We start from the raw sequence: 22500 nt of genomic DNA, 5'->3' as shown, positions 1-22500 counted from the left end.
GCTTGGATAAGAGAGACAACCCTGGGAAATGTGAACAATAGATTGGTTAGGGCTTGGACTCATCAAAAGCCCATAAAAGCTTGGGAAGTTGATTGGTTAGTTTGAAGAAGTCCTTGGTCCTTCTCAAACCTGCTTAACAAAGACATTCTCTCTCTCTCTCTCTCTCTCTCTCTCTCTCTCTCTCTCTCTCTCTCTCCCCCCCTCTCTCTCTCTCGTTCACTAAGCAACATTTGCTCACCCCATATGCTCATGCATTTCATACATTTCATAGCAGCCATATGGAGCTGCCTGGGCCTGCAGCAGACCTCGCAGACTCTAAAGGACTAGGATGCAATATGGCACAGAATCTGCGGACAGTGGCCCTGTATCTGGCCCTATGAATACAAGACTGGAGTTTCCCACAGCAGGATGGCCAGAGATGAGACACTGGGAACCTGGGGACAGCCTGCTATTTCCACCCAAATGAATCTTATCACTCTACAGCCCCCCAAGCGTGGCCCTCTTGAAATGCTTTCCTTGAGACTCCGTAAAAGAACAGGATTTGCACTGGCAGGACACTGACTGGTTGGCACCAGGGCAGCGGTCATTAGTCAGTGCAGCTGGTCCTGAGGCCAGCCATGGCATCGCTTGCCTGGCTTTGCGGCTTTTCTGGGGCTGGCGCTGAAATACAACTGAGGCCTAAATGTTCTTCTCCCTCGGGGTCAATACTTACGGGAATGGTCACGCCAAGGCCTGCATGGGAGTCACATGAGGCCATTCTTTGGCCTTTTTCCTCCTCTAAGGGGGTCTATTGCATGTCCAGCAGCATCAGAGAGGAAAAGGTCAGAGGAGAGTCCAAACCACGTGATCGGCGATATGAACGGGCAGGGGGTCTCAACTGCATGACCAGCTATATGAAAGCTCAGGGCGTCTAAACTCCGTGAGCAATGATATGCTAAGGGAAGAAAGGTTACTCTGGGGGCATGATCCCTTTTTTCCCCAGTTTTTCCAGTCGCTAGGCACCCAGAGCTTTCCACCCTGGTGACTTTCTGTACCTGGCCCATCATCCTTGTTCTGATCATGTCTAACTACTTCCAGAGAAGTACTCGGGTTTATAAAAAAATAGCAGAAAGACCGTTCAAAAAGCCAATTCAAGGTGATGGTCCTATTAACTATTCTCATATTTTGCATGCATGGGCAAAGAATTCTGAAATTTCCCCAATGTCTCCACTATATCAAGCTATGATCAACTCTAAGCTCTCAGTTCTAAGTATAAGTTACTCCCAAAGGTTGGAGACTATGGGAAGTGGCCTTTATAAGATCACTAGAGGCCCAGTGCATGAAATTTGTGCATGGAAGGGGGTCCCTCAGCCCGGCCTGCACCCTCTCGCAATTCGGGACCCCTTGGGGGCAGTCGGACATCCCTCTCACAATCCAGGACTGCTGACTCCTAGCCTATACTTGTTTTCCTGCCTGACTGATCACCCCTAACCACTCTGCCTGCCTGCCTCATTGCCCCTAACCACTCACCTGCCTGCCTGATCACCCCTAACTGCCTCTGCCTAGGTCCCTGCTGCCGCGGCTTCATCCAGAATGACGTCTGGGAGATCGTTCAGCTGTCCAGTCTAATTAGGATATTATGCTTTAATTATTATAGATTACTGCACTCAGTGGGATCAATCATGAAATTCTATTGTAGTCAATACAAATAGAAACTCAAGAAGAGGGTTTGTCATTGATATTTAATGAGACAGAATTTATTGTGCTTAAATTTTACATGTATAAAAAGTTGCATTAAATTCACAGCACTGTACTATTATTGTAAGGAAAACCACTGTTGTTTTTAATTTCCAAGAAACTATTTATTGTCCTGCAAGAGAAATCCTATATAATAAAAGGCTAATATGTAAATTGTCCCCTTGATCAGGAGTTCAACTAGGAGTTCAGCTGGGAGTTCAACCGGGGGTAGGGCCCGCTGGCCAACCACCCACAGCCGTTCCCCCTGGCCAGCCCCGCACCTGATCGTACCCCCCCCCACCCCCATTCGAGCAGGCCAGCTGTACCCCACCCATGTATGAATTCATGCACCAGGCTTCCAGTTACTAAATAAAATGGTAGTCCCCTCCAAAAAACTGTTACTGATTAAAGAATAGTTTATAAATTTAAAAAGTAAAACACCTAGTATGTGAGTATGACTAATTTGTAGATACTATTTTACATGATGAATAAACTAATTAAAGATTACACAGTCAATTAGAAAACTCAAAAGGTACAATTAGGAAAATACATACCACAGCGGTAAGCAGGGGGGTCAGGTGGTGTCTGTGTGTGTGTGTGTGCGTGCGTGTGTGTATGTACACAGATGATTTCAGAATAGTAAAAGCCTGAAATCATAAAAACTGTTTTTGAGGATCATTTTAAAAGACAAAAGAAGTTATTTTGACTAAAATATCTACCAACTGAATTCAACTACTTTGACTAAATGCTTCACTGAAGTAGCCAACAGTTTCAGTAAAATGACTGATGAACCAACTGGTTATTATGGTATCATGTAGACATGTCCAGAATTTTAAACATTTATTAAATGTTTAATGTTAATTTTCCCAAAGCACTCTCTAATATATAGAAAATCAAATCTTCTAATATGGTTACTTGTGAAAGTTCATATGCACTTAATGACTCTTATTTTTAAAAATGACACTTTGATTTAATAATCATTATGAGTTGAATTTTATAATTTTAGGTTTTCCAGGTTCAATCTGGGACTCAGAACATTTGAGAGAATGGAAAACTCTAAGTTATGAAAATAATTAGAATAAACTCTTAAGGTTAATATAACAGCACCGTTTTCCTAATTAGGTCTCATACATGACCCGTGAATAATCAAAACTTTCAAGGTTAAATGGCTGAATATTTTAAAACAGATATTAAGAACCTGGCAAGATATACACAGATACTTGCCACTGTTTTATGGGATTTCACTCCAACCAATTATCATTAGTTTGGGCATCTTATAATTTAGATTTGACCTCTCACGCAGTTGGTGTGTCTTAATGTTCTCAGGGCACTGAGAGAACCTAGGAGTTCTCCTTACTCTGACTCGGTTTCTAATCCCCTGTTCACTTCCATTGTCCCCTCAACTGGAACACTGCCATATTATGAGTCTCTGATTCATTTGTGTTTACCTTTCTTGTCTGCATTTTATTTGCATAAATATTCTGTGGGAAAGTCTCAAGGTGGATAAGAGGAATAACAATTTATTTTTAAAACACACAGAGATAATTTTTTAAAAGGATATCTATAAAGTATGTTCAGGTGCATTCTCAGAGAATTTCAATATACACAAAATTTATTTATTTCATTATTTCACTGCCTTGCAAAAAAAAAAAAAAATCCGTCTGAAGGTCTGAAGTGAGACACAGGGGATGATACAGGATTAAGTTAAAACCTGAACCCTTCAGCCATTCTTAATAGCTAGAACTCAAATTACCCATGTATAACAGTATTTCTGAGTAACTTGAATTCCAGACTCAAAATAGCATCCTTAAAACATCATGTTCAGCTCCTATTCCGAGATATTTTATGCTGACTTAGTCTGTGCTTCCTTCTTCAACCCACTGTGTGTTCACAGAACGTGGAATTCCCTTCTGGTCTTTGTACCATCTATGCATACCCTGTCTGCCATTTAAGAGCCAGGCCAACTTATATCTTATCTACTTCTAGAGGGGGGTTTGTTTGGCCTGTCCAGCTTGCGCTGATCTGCTACTTTGACACACCAAAAGCATTTTTTCTTGATCATCCTGATACTCAATACTTTGAAATCTTTGAATCTAACACTGTATCAAACATAATTTCAGTCAATGTTCCTATTCTATAGATAAGAAAATGAGTGACTTTCCAAGTGGTATGAAAAGTACACTGTTTTTTGGAGCCTTGTTATTCCTGCTTTCCTGTGTCCCCTTAATCATGAGTATTGTAATGAACTTTCTAATGGTGGCTGGACTGTGTCTTTCCAACTAGACTATGAACGTCACAGATTAGGAGAGCTATACACATAGCAAGCACCTAGTAAGGACATGTTGACTGAATAAATGATGTGCAATCAAGTTTTAATTTCATTTGCCGTAATTAAAAAAAAAAATTTCCTCTGGAATTAAGTATTCTTGGGATCCTCTCCATCAGATTAGTTTGTGAACAAGGTATCAGACCTGGGACAGGTGTAAATAAAATTTCTTTACTAAAATAAGCTAAGACCAAAGCCAATAATTATTAATGCTCAGGTTTCAACATCTGATTGACATCAAAATAATGTTTAAGAAAGAAAGAAAAAGTAGGAAGAGAAGTTTAAGCATCCTAACTACCCATGCCTATAAATAAGTGAAAGTCTTTTCAATAAAAATGAAATTCTACCATGATTATCTCTATGTACATTAGGTTTCTCATTTTTGAATCTCAAAGGGCTCCATGCTCTCCCTTTTCCCGTTGTACACCGACTCCAAAGAAACGACACACAAAGAAAGCATGCCTTTGGTGAGTTGCAGGATGAATGAGAAATTAGTCTCTTCTGTGGTCATTAGCAGTGTCTTTCCCTCCTTGTCCCCATTACGGAATATGAAGGTCATCTAATTTATTTCCAGGAAAAAAAGTGGCTATCTCTACAGTGTTCATTTTTCCAAATTCTTCAAGGTACCATGTGTTACAAGGATAATTAGATTTTCTTCGAGGAAAAATGCTCCCCTTCACCAAAGAAAACTCTCGGACAATTTAAATTCAAGAGAGAAATCCCTTTAAAGAAACTCCCTTTTTACTGAGTGCTCACCAGTTCTTCCTATGTATATCCTCTTTTCTAGGAGAATAATCTAAAGACTTTAATTACCTGGATGTGATTTAATACAATAAAGTTTACGTATTTAATATTTTTATTAACTTGTAAGTGTAGTGTAAATAATACTGAAGAGTTTAGACACCTTATTCATACACTTCAGTCACACAGTTAAGTGGCTAATACATTGTTTAAGAATATAGCAGGCTTTGAGGATAAAATTCTTGGTTTTGAATCCTGGCTCCTTTACTCTTAGCTGTGTGGCCTGGGGGAAGTTACTTAAGGCCTCTGTCACTCTTTCTTTACTCTAAAAGCAGGAATAATAAAGGGCCTACTTTAAACAGTTGTTATGAGTATTAAATGATTATTTACATATGCAAACTACCTGGAACAGTATCTGGGTCCTAAGTGATCAATAAATGGTAGAGACAGTCATGATAATCACAACCCTAAATCCTTTATGGAAGAAGGTATGGTATAAATACATGAACTAAGTTTTAAATATTGTATGAGTTTAACTAGCTCTAAAAATATTGTAGCCCTTCTCACAAAAAGAGATTTTTATTACTATAATGGGAAAATCATAAAACAAACATATATGTACTCCTCATAATACCATAATTATCCCAAAGAATTATTTATGGAAAATAAAAACACTAAGACAAAAGCCCAGGTCATGTCTCAGATCACTTTTGAAGCAACAAAGTACATTTCAAAGTAGAATGGCCATCATTGAAATGCTCTGTAAAGAGTCCCTACACTGACTTTCCTCACCCATCAATGCCAGACCTCATCATTACCTTGTCATTAAAATCATGAACATACATGTATTGAATGGCCCAGGCCTATATCATATCTGTTATACACATGAAGCTTATGCAGTCAAATAATATATTTTACGTTGGAGAAAACTTAAATAGATTAACTCAAAGTAGACTAAAAAATGGAAATTTTAAAAGACATAGCAATCCTATATAATAAAGGGTAATATGCAAATTGACTGAACAGCAGAATGACCAGCCGCTATGATGCACACTGACCACCAGGGAGCAGACGGTCAGAGCAAGAGCTGCCCCTTGGTGGTCAGTGTGTTCCCACAGGGGAATCACTGCTCAGCCACAAGCCAGGCTGATGGCTGGTGAGCACAGCGTCCCACCTTCGCGGCAGCACTAAGGATGTCTGACTGATGGCTTAGGCCTGCTCAGGGCCTGGACTGAGGGCTCCTGGACTGTGAAAGGGTGCAGGCCAAGCTGAGGGACACCGCCCCCCCTCCTCGCCCCCAGTGCACGAATGTTGTGCACCAGGCCTCTAGTATGCATATAAGCCTGATAGATAATACATTTTTCTGCCAAACATTCCTTTATAGTATGGATTGAGTAAAGTCCCTTGTATCTGTAAATGACATAAAGAGCATCAATCTCACTTGACAGAAAAAGCCAGTAACTTAATACCATTATCTTCTCTTGCCAATAATTAATTTAAAGTTTACTGTGTACCTTCTATATATAAGGCACGGTAGGAGGGTTTAAACATCTATCAAAGAAGACCTATGCTGAATGGTTCAAGTGTTCATCATGCCATTTCCCCCCACTCATGTGAGCATTTTACAGCTTAAACTGCAGTCCTTAGTAGAACCCCTCATAATAAGTAAAGTAGAAATTACTTTAAAAAATAGAATCAATTGTTTATAGAGGCAAAACAGATGTTAACGTTTGAAACATTGAGGACTTACTAGGCTTGTTTGTTTTTAATATGAGCAAGGAAGAAAAAGAAAACTAGTGGAGTTACTGATTTTTTTTTTTTTTTTGGTCTCATTTGTGAGATCTTGAATAAAGGATAATCAGTAGGCTTAGTTTTAATGTATCTTGAGGCAGGAGTCTATGAAGTTTGGATTGGATAATCTCCCCAGCCATTCATTTATTTATTGAGCACCTAATACATACCAGGCAACTGTATTATTTCAGAAGAGTACATATTGGCACAGAAGGGCACATATAAAAGGTAAACATGTTTCCCTTAATAGTCACGTTAATAGTTCTTCTAAACCTGATAAAATATGTCATAGTCCTTAAAGTGGGTGTGGAAATAACTTCATCTTTAATTTTAAAGCAAATTATCCATTTGGCAAATAATGGATAGCCTTTCAAACTAGAATCCAGACATTTATTTCAAACAGTATAACAATTTTTCTGCCCTTAAAACTAAAGATTTATAATTCAACTATTCCTTTTTATCCACTAATTATTTACTACGGAAAAGCAGTAATTTATATTTCCTGCTTAAAGACGGCATAGCCAGCTCCTAATTTGATGTAATTTACACCTGGGAGAATTAGACAGCTATTTGGAACTTCTTTAGATAATTGGATAGAAAGTATTTAGTGATGGAGGGATGTAAAGTCTGTTGCTATTTTCTGAAATCGAGATATACAGTCAGCGACTTAAATCAAAGAACTTCTAGAAGGATAAAATTTTAATTATGAACAAAATCAGAAGTGAAATAAAATCAGTTCAATAGACATTATGTGCAAACCACTAAGCTAGGATCTGATGTGGAAATAGGTTCCTGTTTTCATAGAGTTTTTCGGTTTAATAGGCAGAATGTGACCCATACCACAGTAGACAAAGTGCAATGAAAGAAGTGAGATAAATTCTGGCAACATCATTAGTCACTGCTCTATGAAGGAGGGGGTTGTCACTTCGGGTAGGTTTTGAAATATATGAAAACGTTCATTATGCAGAGTTGAGGAAAAGTGCATTCTGGCCTTGGCTGGTGTGGCACAGTGGTTGAGCACTGACCCATGAATCATGAGGTCATCAGTTCGATTCCCAGTCAGGGTACATGTGCTGGGTAGGGGGTGCACAGGAGGCAGCCAATCATTGTTTCTCTCTCATCTATGTTTCGGTCTCTCTATTCCTTTCCCTTCCTCTCTTTAAAATCAATAAAAACGTACTTAAAAATTATAAAAATTAAAATAGATAATGACTTTTCATAATATATGCTATTTTGATAAATCTTTATATTTGTTTTAATTGCTCAATGAGGAGGGGAAGCAAATATAAAACATTTGGGTATTAGAAAGTGAAAGATGGAAAGATATTAAAATAAATCTATCTATAGTCCTCATTGTGATTAATATGCTTGTATTGTAGTAGCCATGGCTGCATGCATAAAGACTTGATCTCTGAAAAAAATTATTTTTAATTTTATTATTTTTAATTTATATCATTTAAAAAAACCACATATATTAAAATTAAATATAGTGGAAAAAATCTTTCTTGCATTTCCAGTAGATTTGATTAACAAAAAAGAAAAGAGGTAAGCCATTTTAAAAGTAGGATATATACCCTTGAGGGTCTTGCTCATAATACCCAAATAATTGGTGAATTTTTAAAATGTATACTCATTACTTACCTCTGCTTAATCTTAAGTTGAAAAATATGATTGCTATTTTGCAAGCAAAAACAGTTAAATGTCAATAATTTCATAAAGTTCCACCTAAAAGTCTATTTCTTGTGAATCCCAACTCAACGGTACATCCTCCATAAACACTTTTCTGATTCCTGTTGCTCATGTGCATCCTTAAGTCTCTGAATTCACAATTTGGTTACAAACCTCTTCATTCCTTTACTTGGTGTCTCTACTTATACACCTATCCAGCCCTTTATCATACTTACACCTCCTGTAGCTACAGATTATCTACAGTCCCCAGCAGAGTATGCTGCACATAGTAGGTGCTCAAAAAATGTTTATTTAACTTAAATGAGTGGAACTCATCTCTCCCCCACTCCGTCTGCCAAGCCTTTACTAGAAGGAAATGCAGAGTGGTAGTTGATGGTTACACTGTAGTTTAATCTTTGGTCTTACAGCCCATCTTCAGCAATAGCATAAAGCGCAACACCAACAGAGGACTGGCTGCATTAACAAACTGATTTGCTGACTCAAAAACAACTGTGTTGCATCTTCGCTTGTGTACTTTATAAGTACCCAAATCACCCAAGGCAGAAGAACTCTTGATGCCTGCCTACGTCCTAAGGCAAAGAGTCAAATTATAATGGGCAAGTTTATCTTTTTTAGATTGTGGTCACAGTATATTTTCTAGAGGAATGCCAATTGTCTTCATTTTCTCCTTGATACTATTTTTCTTTAGAATAAGAAACACTAGGGATAAAGTTCTCTTAATCTGAGATGTTAAAAAGTAATTTAAGTCAATAGACATTAAACCATAAAGCCACAGCAGTGTTTCTGATTTAGATGTCATCAAATGTAATAATTTATTTATATAGTGTCATCATTTATTAGAAACCCAGTGGCACAATGAAAATTTTATTGACTTTCCAGAAATACAATATTGCGTAATACCATGAAACTAACGATAAAAATTGTGTCTTAAATGTTATGACAAATATCAACAAGTGCTATAAGGAAAAGCTTACAATTAATGGTTCATAAGTATAATATGGTCAACTTTAGGCAATGTAAAGTCAATTTAAACAAATATTGACAAGTCAAGACTAAATGTAAGACTAGATTACAATTGTTTTTATGTGGTTACTCATTATAGGAGAGCCTTTCTACCTTGTCTTCAGATAACCCTAGTTATTTGAGAAAATTGAATACATTTAACATAGTGTGCCACTGGAAAAGAGTAATAAACATCCTTTTATAAAGATATCTTTTAAAAAATTTAATAGAACATTTTTTCGCCTTTTCCCTGCCCTAGCACACTTGAAGGATATCACATTACTCATTGGATAAGACTAAAAATCCTGTCCTCAGAAACTGCAGGAGGTGCTGATGCTTCAATTTTACTATGGAAACAAATTTTATTTAACCCAATATAACAATCTTTATCCAGTAAATGAACTTATACATATAGTACTTTTAGAAACATATTAAATCTATTGAAAAACCATGTATCTACTTCCCACTCATTACAGATCTGTTGAAGTCCTTGGTTTTAAAGTTTCTTGATCCTTACTTCTACTAATTGTAGTTTCAATACCTTTAACTTACATGGGGTATATTGGTTAACTCTAAAAGAAGATGTTTAAAATCATATGAATTCATCTTTATCTCTTATTTGTATGTTCTACTTGTTGGTCAATGACATTTAAAAATATGAGAATACACTGAGTATTGCTATAGGCTAATGCTGTCCATTGATTTCCATACGTTTTGACTATTTCACAAAATAGCATCAAATTTTTCTAATTAAAAGGAACTACTCAGAGTTTTTTCTTTTAACTCTCTACAGTATCTATTTATGGTAGTACTTGCCACAGAGTTGTTGAATAAATAATGGTAACTAGTATGTAAGCATTTAAAAATCAAAGCATATGATTAGCACTTTATCAATTTCATTTGCATTTGCATACATTTCAAAAAATTTATTTATTGTCTCAAGTTTTACATATGTCTTTTTTTCCCCTGCTTAACCCTTCCCCTCCCCCCAAGCTATTCTCACCAGGGCCAAGCCCAGCCCCCACCACCCCAGTGTCTGTGTCCATTGGTTACACTAATATGCATGCATACAACTCCTTTGGTTGCTCTCTAATCACCCCCCTCTCCTTCTAGTATTTAAACACAAAATGATATAATTATATTTGTAATTTATTGGTAGATTTATAAAAATTGCAAGTTTTGTTATGTTCATTTTTATAAAGGCAGGTTGAAATGAGAAACAATTTATGCTTAAACATTTTTAATTTTGAAGGGGTATTTTAGTTTAACATATCACAGAAATAAGCTAAGACATGAAACTACAGTTATAAATGGAAAAAGTTACTTTTAAAAGAAAACATTTTGTTAGTACTTTTTAAAATGACTTAATCTTAGGCTAAAGAAATTATTTACTTAATTTTACATAAGCTGTTTATTCTTTTTTAACAAATCCTGATTTCTTACACTAAATTCTAGATTTTATATTTTAAATTTAATCACACATTAGAGAAATATTTAATTCTCTTATAGAAATGAATAAGAAGGCCATATATTTAAAAATAACTAGGATTAATATATCAATTAAGAAATTATAAAACAGATCTTTACTTGTATGGTTCAATGGCTTTCCAATTTATTATTTTTTTAAGATTGTTTTCACTTTTGTAAATTAAAATAACATTTACCACAAAAATTCTAGTGTCGAGTGAATTGACCTTCATTTTGATTTGCAACAGTTTGTATATAGCTGCCAATAGTTTGTATATAGCTGTCATTAGGATAGTAATCAGAAACACCACTCCAGTTCAACAGATAAAAATTGTGCTTATCTCTTGATGAAAAGGTAAATATTTCTCCTCCCAGAAATATGCCACCATTTTTAAAAGGGGATAGAAAAATTGGAGTGAACAAATGATATCTCAATTCCATATATACCTGTATAATTTGCTTTCTTCCAACTATAATTAGAAAATGCCCTACTAAATTTTCCATCCTTTTCACTCTGGCTAAGGATAAACAGTCAAATAAATTTCAATGTTTCTTCTTAAAATCAGCATACAACCTTAATCCTAATATACTTAATAAATCTCTTTACTCCCTTATTCAATTCTCTTTAAATATTCAGTCAGTGTTTAATTGCAATGGAATATTATTTTCAGATAATTGTAATAAAATGTTCTCTTCTAAGATAAATTGCCAATATTAAGGATGTGGCACACAATTCTATCTTATATCCTAACAGATCTGACTTCAAGCTTGAGTTCCAAAGTTCCACTTAAAGATAACATAAAGTTTAAGAAACATGACAAAAAGGTAGATTAAGGTTAAGGAAACAATTTTATGAAGTGAATGTGTGGTAGTCAGTTAGACAGGCATGAGTAGAGCAAGGAAGATGGGCCAGATGCAGAAAGTCCCCAGGGCAGAAAGCTCCAGGTGCCTAGCAGCAGGCAGCACTGGGAAAACAAGGACCTCACCCCCAGGGTAACCTTTCCTCCCCGAGCTCTCTCTGGTCATGCCGTTTGAACCCCCTGACCTTTTATATTGCTTGTCTTTCGGCGTGGACTCTGCCCTGACCTTTCCTCCCCTGGCCTGTTGCTAGTCATGCAGTAGATCCCCTTGGAGGAGGAACAAGAGGCTGAAGAGTGGTCTCAGGAGACTCCCATGCAAGGCGCTTGCACCCCTCCCGTAGGCATTAACCCCTGGGGATAACATCTAGGCCTCGGCTGTGTTTCAGCTCCAGGTTCAGAAAAGCAGCAAAACCAGACAAGCGAAGCCTGAGCCATGGCCCAGGATCAGCTGCACTGACTAATGCCCCCCTGCCCTGGTACTGACCCAATCAGTAGACACCAAGACCCTCGAAGGACTCACCTGGAAAGGCCATGACTATTCTATTGAGATCTTTCCTTAGAACCTCCCTCAAACCCATATATATATATATATATATATATATATATATATATATATACATATTATTGATTTTTTACAGAGAGGAAAGGAGAGAGTTAGAAACATCGATGAGAGAGAAACATTGATCAGCTGCCTCCTGCACACCCCCTACTGGGGATGTTCCCACAACCAAGGTACATGCCCTTGACTGGAATCGAACCCGGGACCCTTCAGTCCCCAGGCCGACGCTCTATCCACTGAGCCAAACCAGTCAGGGCTCAAACCCCTACTTTTAAAAGCCCTAAATTTGGAGGCCCCAGGCTGGCTCTCCCTATGGAACACACCAGCATCATTCCCTGCCCGGCTCCCCAGGTGCATTTCCTTGCCTCTCTTTTTCTGTTCAGCTGCTCGGGTCCTTTTTTTGCCTCTGTGACTTGCTCCCTGAGCTCACACAGCTCAGCTGGCTCACTTCTTCCACAGCTCAATTATTCTACCTCTGTGGCTTTCTAAATAAACTTTGTTTTATAGTTTGAATCTTGGCTCTGAATACTTTCTTAGCCAGAACTGAAGTACCAAGGCTGCTGAACTGAGGTCCAATTGGTGCCATTTTTGCCACCAACAGATATATAAAATATATAAATTTATCTAAGATTTCTTCCCCCACCTTCAGCATTTGATAGTTACTCAAATTTATACAACATTCTGTAAAGAAACTGAATTGTACAAGATTTGAAGGCTCACTTACAAATGATTTCAGATAATTTTGCAGCGGTGCTAATTTAAAAACATAAAATTATTTCAGATTTCCCATTCTTTTTTTACAAAAATATGTATTTTTATTAATTTCAGAGAGGAAGGGAGAGGGGGAGAGAGATAGAAACATTGATGATGAGAGAGAATCATTGATCGGCTGCCTGCTGTACCTACTGGGGACCGAGCCTGCAATCCAGGCACGTACCTTGACCAAGAATGGAACCTTGACCTCCTGGTTCATTGGTCAATGCTCAATCACTGAGCTAAATCAGCTGGGCTTCCCATTCTATTTGATTTATAGAAGTGATAGCTGTGACCCAAAAGGCTGTAATAAAAATATAGATGTAACTTATTTGATTATTGATGAGTACAAATAAATTATGCCTAATCTCAGAATCAAAACAGTTTCCTGTTAAGATACCATTGGTGCCATTCTTGTGCCTTGCAACAAACTTTCAACAAACATTTAGCTATGGATACAAGTAACTCTATATTACTAACCTGTTGGCCAGAGAAATAAAAGAAAACTAAATTATATCTTGACACTTGGGCATTAAGTCAGTTTTGCTGCTCTCCAAAAGCCCTTTGATCCATTCATCTAAAAATTGTATTTTTGCTTGTTCTTGAACTAAGCTTGTCAGAAATGTCAGGATGAGTATATGGATGCACAAAATATATGTCCTGCTTCTCTCTAATTCCCTCTTTGATAATTTGGGTTCTGACTCCCTGAAGAATTTGACCTTGACCTCAAAGCCCTCTGATTAGACCCTATGGCTGTGGCTACCCTCCACCTCCCTCCCCCAAGTGGATCAACCATGTTTCTGGACAGTTGTCTATTTCCCTTTGCCAAATTGCCCTGAGGAAATGTGGCCCCTAAACTGCTGGTTCTTGGTGCAGCTGTCTCCTGGGTATTTCTACAGAGACTGTCTCCACCAGGATTACATAGGGTTCATATCATTAGGTCTGTCTCATTTCCACTAGTTATACTAAACTTTTTGGTCATCTACTGTTTATATAAATTATTTCATTCTTTCCTAATGAGAGAAACTGCTGCTAGAAATAGGAACCCTGAGATAAAGTTTTTAAACTGTGTTTATTGGTGCCAAAGTATTCAAGTATACTGTGTTACTTATGTGACTCATCAATTTTAAATTCCACCAAAGTAGTCAAAATGCAGTGCTTTTAACATTTATTAAAATATAACATCTTATGTAAATTACCTTTATATTAAGTAATATTCTAAAATAATAGTCAACTTTATATAATAAACATCTTAGGTTATAAAATGCCTTTTCTTAACAATTACACATCTACTTCCCAAGCCATATGCCAAAAGCTGAAGTTAAAATATCATATAGGTATGTAAAAACCTCCCATTTCCCCTGCTACTAGACATAGAAAAAATTAATACTGAGTAGCAATATTCATTTTTCAACAATTCACTCAAGGGTTCTTTGACCCCTATGGAAAGAACATTGCTGAGGCTCAACTAGTGTTACTGCAGATGAAGATGTACCTCTAACAACGTATCCTCCTTACATAGCAAACAGAAGCAGTGAGCTCCAATGCTGTCAGCTAAAAGTTTTCTGACCCACTTTGCCTAAATTGTGGGGATTCAGATCACGGATGTCAGATATCATTTGTACCGTTCCAGAAAAATCCTTTAAGACCCTACAGGAACCCACACATTTCCCCAATTGGCATGGTGGGGATATAACACTTTTCAGCTGAAGGCACTGCAACTCTGGGAGGATCTTTTTTATTAAGAGGAACTAGAATGAGTTGTAGGTGCCACATATGGGGATTGGGATAATGTAAAAAAGAACCGCAGCTATGGAGCCACACTTGTAGCACCTAAAAAAGATAAGATGATAAAGAGCTCGCATAGTCATAAGTTCTCTACGCTCTACACTCAAAGCTAACTAGCAAAGTTAATGAAAATGTTTAGAGATTAAATAAAAATGGAATTAAGTCAGAACAAAAATCATGAGGCCCAGAATTGTAGGAAAAAAAGGTGAGATAGAAAAATTGTGACAAGTTGTGAATTAGAAAAATCTATAAAAACATAATACGTGTTTATGTTTAGAGCTTCCTAATGCATCTTAATGATCCAAATATCAGCAAAAATAGTGCAGGTTTAATAGGCATTTAGGCAATGAGAGAGAGCATTCCACTCGCTCAAGTTGTCAGTCACTTTCAACTGCTTTCCTCTGAAATACAGAGACAATTTCAAATGCTTTTGTCCACAGAGAGTGAGATCTAAGATCTGTAGGGATTTAATATAAAATATCACCAACCAAAGGTGTAGGGTTTTCAATTGTACATGCGTCTACAAATAGCAATTTAAATTTTGAGGCAGCCAAAGAGAATAGAAGAAAGGTAATATTATATACTTGAATATTTTCATTATGTTTCACGACAGTTCACAATGTGTATTAGATTTTCAATACCGTTTTACAAAGTGGGAGTCTAAAAGTCCCTTTTAGATGCCTTTGGTTGCAAAGTATTATTGCCAGGAGAGACTGAAGTTTCTTATTGGAATGATAACAACAACTGATGTTCTCAAGAGGCAGAGGATGCTGGAAAGATGACTGGGACATGCGATGTACAGAAAGTTCTGGGTCATGTGTTCAACATGTTAATCAAAAAGATGAATCTCCATTGCAGTCTTGAAATAATACTGCACTACTAATTTCATGTGATGCCTGAGCCTTTTGACTTTCTTACCCTACATTTTTGGCTGCTAAGGACACAAAAAAATGTGTTTTCTAGTCTTATATGAACCATATTAACATCTGAATCTACATAGAAGATCATTAACTCTCAAGCTTCAAATATTTGCTTGAGAGAGAGGGGAAATAATAATCACCGACTAATATAGAATATTAGCAAGTGTAACTTTGAAATGTTATAGAGGCTAAGAGGATTCAGGCATGAAACAAGAATTCATCTGAAAACTCAACAGGAGGAGACTCTAATCCTCAGAAAGGAGAAGAACATGACGAGGGAAGGCTTTGTGTATAAAGCCTTCAATACAAAACCAGCTCAGGAAGAACACTCATTTTGATCTCTAGACACAGAATTTGAAAATAAAAAGAAATGGGAATCGTGTTTAACATTTTTACAAAAGAAAAATAGGCAAACCTGAACCAGCTTATTGAGAGTGGGGAGAAACAATTGCTTAATAAGAAAGAAACAACTGAGTTGAACTAAATATGGTGGGTACATCATTAAATTTCTCTTTTTGCCTCAGGTTTGGAAAGAGACAGGAAATGGATTGATTCTGCCAGTAGGAGTTCACCTTCCAGGTCTTTCTTCTCTTTTCATTCATTTAAGTCGAACATATGGGAAAAGAGAATACACTTAAATTATTTCTGCCTGAACACATCATCAATCCTAATTCTGTAAGTGGTCCTTTTAAGAGGCAAACATCAATATAAAATAGAAATCTAAAGTAATTTTATCTATATTCTATAGAACTCTGAAAAGTCAGGCAATCAGGTGTATTGGCACTGAAGTGCATAAAGGAAGAGTATTATAAATTGTAATGATACTCAGCTCAGACTCTTAAGGAAGTATTTGTTCAGACCATGATGGCTCTAGAACTCTTTCAATAGCAGTAGAAACTCAAGATTTTAAAAATATATTGATTAAAAAGGGTCAAATAAGTTTCAAAAATCTATTTAGAATCTATATTATCCCACCTGGCTTCAACCTGTCCTGCTTCTTGCTAAAATCCACTTAGCATTCATCTAGTTTATACTGCATTGATCCCAGTATATTTATTTCTTTTTCAATTCACCTTTAATAAGATAAATAAAATTTAATGAGTGCTGGGAGGATAATCATAAATGAGATGAAAGGGCCAGCCTCTTTCTAGTCACATAAATTAGGATAGCTATAAAATATATCAACTAATTAAAATAAAATTTAAAAAGTGTACTCTACCAATATTTAGAAAGATCTCTTTGCTCTCTTGTAAAGATGAACACTGCATTTACTTATCCCTTCTTCCTAAAATCTCTTGTTCTTCCTTCTTCAGAGGTCTAAGACAATCTTGGATTTTACTCTTGTATTTCTTTGTGAAGTTGACCCATTTCAAGCTAAACTGTCACCTCCCACTTAATTCTTCCTAATCACTATCAGATGGCTATTGAATGCTTAGTTTGTGTTCTATGAGGTGTTAGGCATTTATATACTATAATTTCTCTAAAATATCATCTCTGTCCTTAAGTTAGGGGGATGTACAAAATGATCACCCACACATGCACACACAGAGACATGCTCTCATGCACACGGCTAGTTCCAGGAATAAGCTCTTCAGAAGAGGAGGAGAGTGTGGGTTCTGACAGCAAACTTACCTGGGAAAATAGGTCTAGGCCCTGAAGGAAAGATGGAATGTAGGTGAGGGAAAGAAGATGAAAAGCAAAAAAGAAAAGAGCAGAAAGCTATTAAATAGTTAAGGCAAAACAAATGTACTAGTTTGGCAAAAGCCTTTGTTAGGGCCCTAATAGGTTTGGCTCAGTGGATAGAGCATCGGCCTGCGACTCAAGGGTCCCAGGTTTGATTCCAGTCAAGGGCATGTGCCTTGGTTGCGGGCACATCCCCAGTTGGGGGTGTGCAGGAGGCAGCTGATCGATGTTTCTCATTTTTCGGTGTTTCTAATTCTCTATCCCTCTCCCTTTCTCTCTGTAAAAAACCAATAAAATATATTTTTTAAAAAAGCCTTTGTTAGGGGCATTACAAGAGTAGAAGTTGGAGTGGAGGGAAAGTTTTAAATGTGGAGCATCAAAATGAATAATATGGATGCTAATGTGGTATCTCTTGTTTTCCAAAAATAACATGTAAGAAGCACTAATCCATAGCTATTCTGCTCTTCTAAAGTTTCAAAACATCTCCAACAATCTCAGGAATCCTTCTATATTTTACCATATAGGATTTTGCCATTTTGGAGTTGAATGGGAAGACTAAAATAAAAGTTTCAGTTTTGTTTTGTCCTGAATCTTAAGGACATTTAGTTCTTGGATTCAGCAAATAAATGCTAAACTCATCATTTTCCCTCTTGAACCTCTCCTCCTGTGTCCATTCTTGTTCTTTTGAGCTTTTAAAGTTTCTATGACCTCTCCCAATTTTCTTCTTTGTCCTCAGCATTCCATTGGTTGTCTTGTTGTAGTATTTCTCTTTACAGCGCTTCTTGTATCAGTTCCTGCTCTTCATAGCCAGCCAGTCTTGTACTTAAGTCAGATACTACATATTACACGAATTACTTCTGTTTCCATCTTTCTCAACTCCAGCATATCCTACTATACATGAGCTTCATTCAGTCACAGTTCATTCAGTACACTTTCAGATTACTTTGCCTAAACACAGCTCCCATACTGTGAAGCTCAAGCTCATAACATTCACAGGCTCCATACTGGGTAAAATAAAACCCATGGCTCGATATTTAAGACATTCCACAGTCTAGTCCCACTTCATATATTCTAAATTCTACTTTACTTTTAATACTCTAAATTCCTATCAAAACTAATAATCAATGTTTTCTAGGCACATATCACAAGTTCCTGTTCTGGGTTGATATTATTCTCCCTTTTTGAATTGTTAATTGTGTACAACTTTAGATCACACCATTTTATATAAAAAATTTCTCATCCTGCCCTAACCTGTTTGGCTCAGTGGATAGAGCGTTAGCCTGTGGACTCACGGGTCCCAGGTTTGATTCTGGTCAAAGGCATGTACCTTGGTTGCGGGCACATCCCCAATAGGGGATGTGCAGGAGGCAGCTGATCGATGTTTCTCTCTCATCGATGATTCTAACTCTCTATCCTTCTCCCTTCCTCTCTGTAAAAAATCAATAAAATATATTTTTTTAAAAAAATAAAAATAAAATTTCTTATCCTGCTGACTCTAGCTGATGCCTACCATGAAGCCAGGCCTCATATTGTTTAAACTTCATATACCTTACTTCATGAATTATAAGAAGATGTGGGAGGAAAAGAAAAGTGATTGTCTAGTAAACTTACCGCATGCTTATGAAGTGCCATTAAAATGGGAAATATTTTAATATTGTTTATAGTCTCATTTACAATAACAATTGGGTATTACAAGAGGTAATATAAACCAGTAAATGTGTACACAGCACAATGAGGGACACACAGAACAATTATTATGCTTCAGGCACTCATTTCATCTGCAAGTATTCTGAGAGGTAGGTATTATTGCTAACCTCATTTTCAGCTGAGAGAACTAAGGGAAAAATGAATCCTATTCAGCTATTAAATGGTAGCTCTGGGATTGGAACCCCTGTAATCTGTACTACTGATACCACCAGACTTTTCCAGGTCTAGTTTCTAATTGCATCCGCATAACTATCCCCTCCAAAACAACAACAAGTACCATGACTTCATTTCAGGACACATAAGCATGCTTTTTAAATGGTTCATAAAAATTCTTCCATTTGTGTTTAATTTTCAAAGTACTTGGAAGTGCATTCAATTATATGCAGCCAAATTTTGATTGAGAGAATTAGATAATATTTTTCCTTGGCTTATAATGTACATAAAATGTCTAACATTCTTTAAGTGAAAGTTTCTAAATACTCTATAAAGATGAAAATACAAAATACTGAAATGAAATTCTATCAACAATATTTGACATCTTATATACAAAAAGTTAATAACAGCAGAAACTGATGAAAAAATGAATGTAATTCAATGTTTTGCATGATAATTAAAAGTTTGATTATAATTTATATAAATTAGAAAAAGACAAGATTTGGCCTTCCTCTAATTTTTCTCTTTTCTGAAATAGATTTTTAATAAGCTGAGGGGAACTTTCTTTTTATCTGTCGAAGAAAAATACATAAAAAATTCATATATTGCATAAAATGTACAGTTTGTTAAATGAACATTTTAATTTTATAAAGCCATAGTGGCAGGAAATTAGGCATTATATATACAATTTTTACATATCATTTTAAACATAATATTTTCTTTTCTGACATATTCCACAATAAAACTGTAGCTAACCTAATAAAATGAAGAACCTAAAATAATAATTACCAAATGAGGAATATTACAACCCTTAAAATGCCATAATTTAGCCTAATATTATCTTAAGTTCTAAAAAGATAATGTTTGATAAACTATTTTATTGCATCATTATTTTTAATTTTAATAACATCACACTAAAAATACTTCTCTACATGTTCTCTATATATGGTCTATAACAACTATCTACTGCATCCTAGCAACAAGGAGTTGTATCAACAGCTTAAATACTTTTATTATGAATGTCATTTCTCTAAACTAGGTCTTTTCTTAATGGGGGAAAACAGGCTCTAACTCCTGTTTGCTCTTTAAAATTGTATTGTTTTAACATTAGCATACTCAGGAGAACTGCTGAAAGTAAAAGGCATGCAGCTACCCTCCGCCTGGCTCCAGGATAAAGCAGGAATGGAAAACTTTTGTCTGATTGCTCACTTTCCTTATTTTACTGTACTGCTATTCTCAAGAGCATATATTCATGTTCTTGCTTCTTCGAGTTTTATTACTGCTTTTGTATTATTTAATACATCTAAAGACACTTCCAAAAGACAAATTTTTCCATTTTGAAAAAGTCATGGTTTCGAACCTGATGAAACACATTAATGTTCACAGTGTGTTTTTCAAAAAGGTGATAGAATCAAAGTGCTATAAAGCAATTAGGTACATGATCTGAAAGACATTAATATGTCAAGTAGAATAAGATGTTTTAAAAGTCAACAAAATAAAATCCTGTGAAACTAGACACATATAAAGATCACATTTCTCTTTCAGATCTTTGACTAGATAATTCAAACATAGGTGGAGAAAATATAAAAATGAAAGAAAGTAATAAACTTACCTCAATTTAAAATTGGAAGCATATAACATTTAACTTTAGGAAGTACACAATATAACAACTGGAAGGTATATATATAATATATACACACACACACATATACATATATATGTGTGTGTGTATATATATTATATATATAATATATATATATATATATATATATATATATATATTTTTCAGATTCTGATTTTTTCCCCCCTGAATTCTAGGTTCTCCCATAGTCTGTACGTTTTAGTAAACAAGAAACTGATATGGTTGGCCTATTGAATAAGCCCAGGCATTTCTTAGAGTATTATACACATTTCTGAAATTCACAAAACATCAATTTTTAATACATCTACTCTCTCAGCTCCATTAAAAGGATGGTAGGGGAAAGATTTTAGAGTAATTAATGATATAGTTAGCTGCTAAATATTAATAGGAATCGTAGTCTTGCATAAAATATAACGTATAAACCTTGCCAATACAGACGCACCAGTAATTAAAGTTGAATATGTAATTACACTGATTAATATGACAGGCAAAAAGTTACACTTTACTGGTTTCTATGTAAACTGTGGGTAACAGTTAAACTTTGCATTTTATGGTTTATAAAAATGGGCAATATCGTGACTACAGTTCATAAATGGCTTAGAGACCTGCAATAGTAGTAAAAATTATGCCAACTTGCTCCATCATAAATATTCTTACTGCACCATGCAAACCAAACTGTGATAATGATCCATAAGATATAGAGTCATCTTAGGCACTGCTTTACATCCCAGAGAATGTTCGTTGTATTAAGAATTTGTAGAGAACTGTTACTACAATAATTATGGGACATTGGAGAGATTCTAAAGATTCTTAAATTTGATTTGGATACACATATTCACATCATGAACATGGTGCAATTTAACTCCACTTAAACTTGTACTTTTTACTTATACATCATTCGAATCTTCAGAAGAATACTCAATTTTAGGAGCCTGTGAATATAAGCTCTTCCTTTTATGGAGTCTGCTAACCACACTTACATGTGTGGCTGAGGCGAGCAGCCCGGACTGCTGTTCCCGTTGCTGTCCATGTGGTCCAGGGAGCCGTTGAGATCCTCGTGGACAGCCTGCAGGAGGCCGCTGGATGCGTTATTGATCAGGCCGGGGTTACTGAGCAACGGCAAACTGCTCTCTGCCAACGCAGCCTAGTGACATGAAGAGGGTGGAAAACAGCTTGTGTAATGCTCCTTAAAATATTTTTTAAAACATAAACATTCTTTTAATGGGTTTGAATCATGGTGTGGATGTTTTAGAAGCATGTAAATAAAACGCACGGAAGGACAAAGATTTCTAATGGGCAACTTGTGGCAGAGATACCAAGAAAATGAACTGTGATGTGAAAATATGGAGGAATACTTCCCCCAGAAAACTTTTTTACTCATGTGCTAGCCTTCCACATAATGAAATGCTGTAGCCTCACTTGTAGCGAGAAACTCTGAGATAATATAAGCAGTTGCTCGGCTTTTTAAAAATGACCAGAACTTAACTCAAAATAAAGAAGTCCTGGCATTTGCCTCCTCTGCACAAAAATTATATATTATAATTAAACTTTAAAGTTTTTGCCACAAGCACCATGTTCCCCAACACTATGATGTGAAATCATTTATGACAGCCTGGATAAATATTAATGCATAGCCACATGCATTTGCAAAAGCTTCTATCAATCTAGCATTTGCAGGAAAACCGAGTATTCCAGATTTTGCC

The 22500-nt window shown here is 36.1% G+C and overlaps 1 protein-coding gene across 2 annotated transcripts in view; it reads right to left on the bottom strand.

Moving 5' to 3' along the window:
* The window catches only part of FOXP2 (forkhead box P2), a 689501-nt gene that overhangs the window by 5961 nt on the left and 661040 nt on the right, over positions 1–22500 (bottom strand). For both annotated transcript variants that reach the window (XM_081102058.1, XM_081102059.1), the window contains one exon: positions 21778–21941. In XM_081102058.1, the coding sequence (XP_080958184.1) occupies positions 21778–21941 (164 nt within the window). The remainder of the gene's footprint in view (positions 1–21777; positions 21942–22500) is intronic.

This window comes from Myotis nattereri (assembly GCF_964212035.1).
Source record: "Myotis nattereri genome assembly, chromosome: 11".
Lineage (NCBI taxonomy): Eukaryota > Metazoa > Chordata > Mammalia > Chiroptera > Vespertilionidae > Myotis > Myotis nattereri.
Note: the sequence above shows the minus strand (reverse complement) of the source record. Positions and strands in the feature narration are given on the sequence as shown.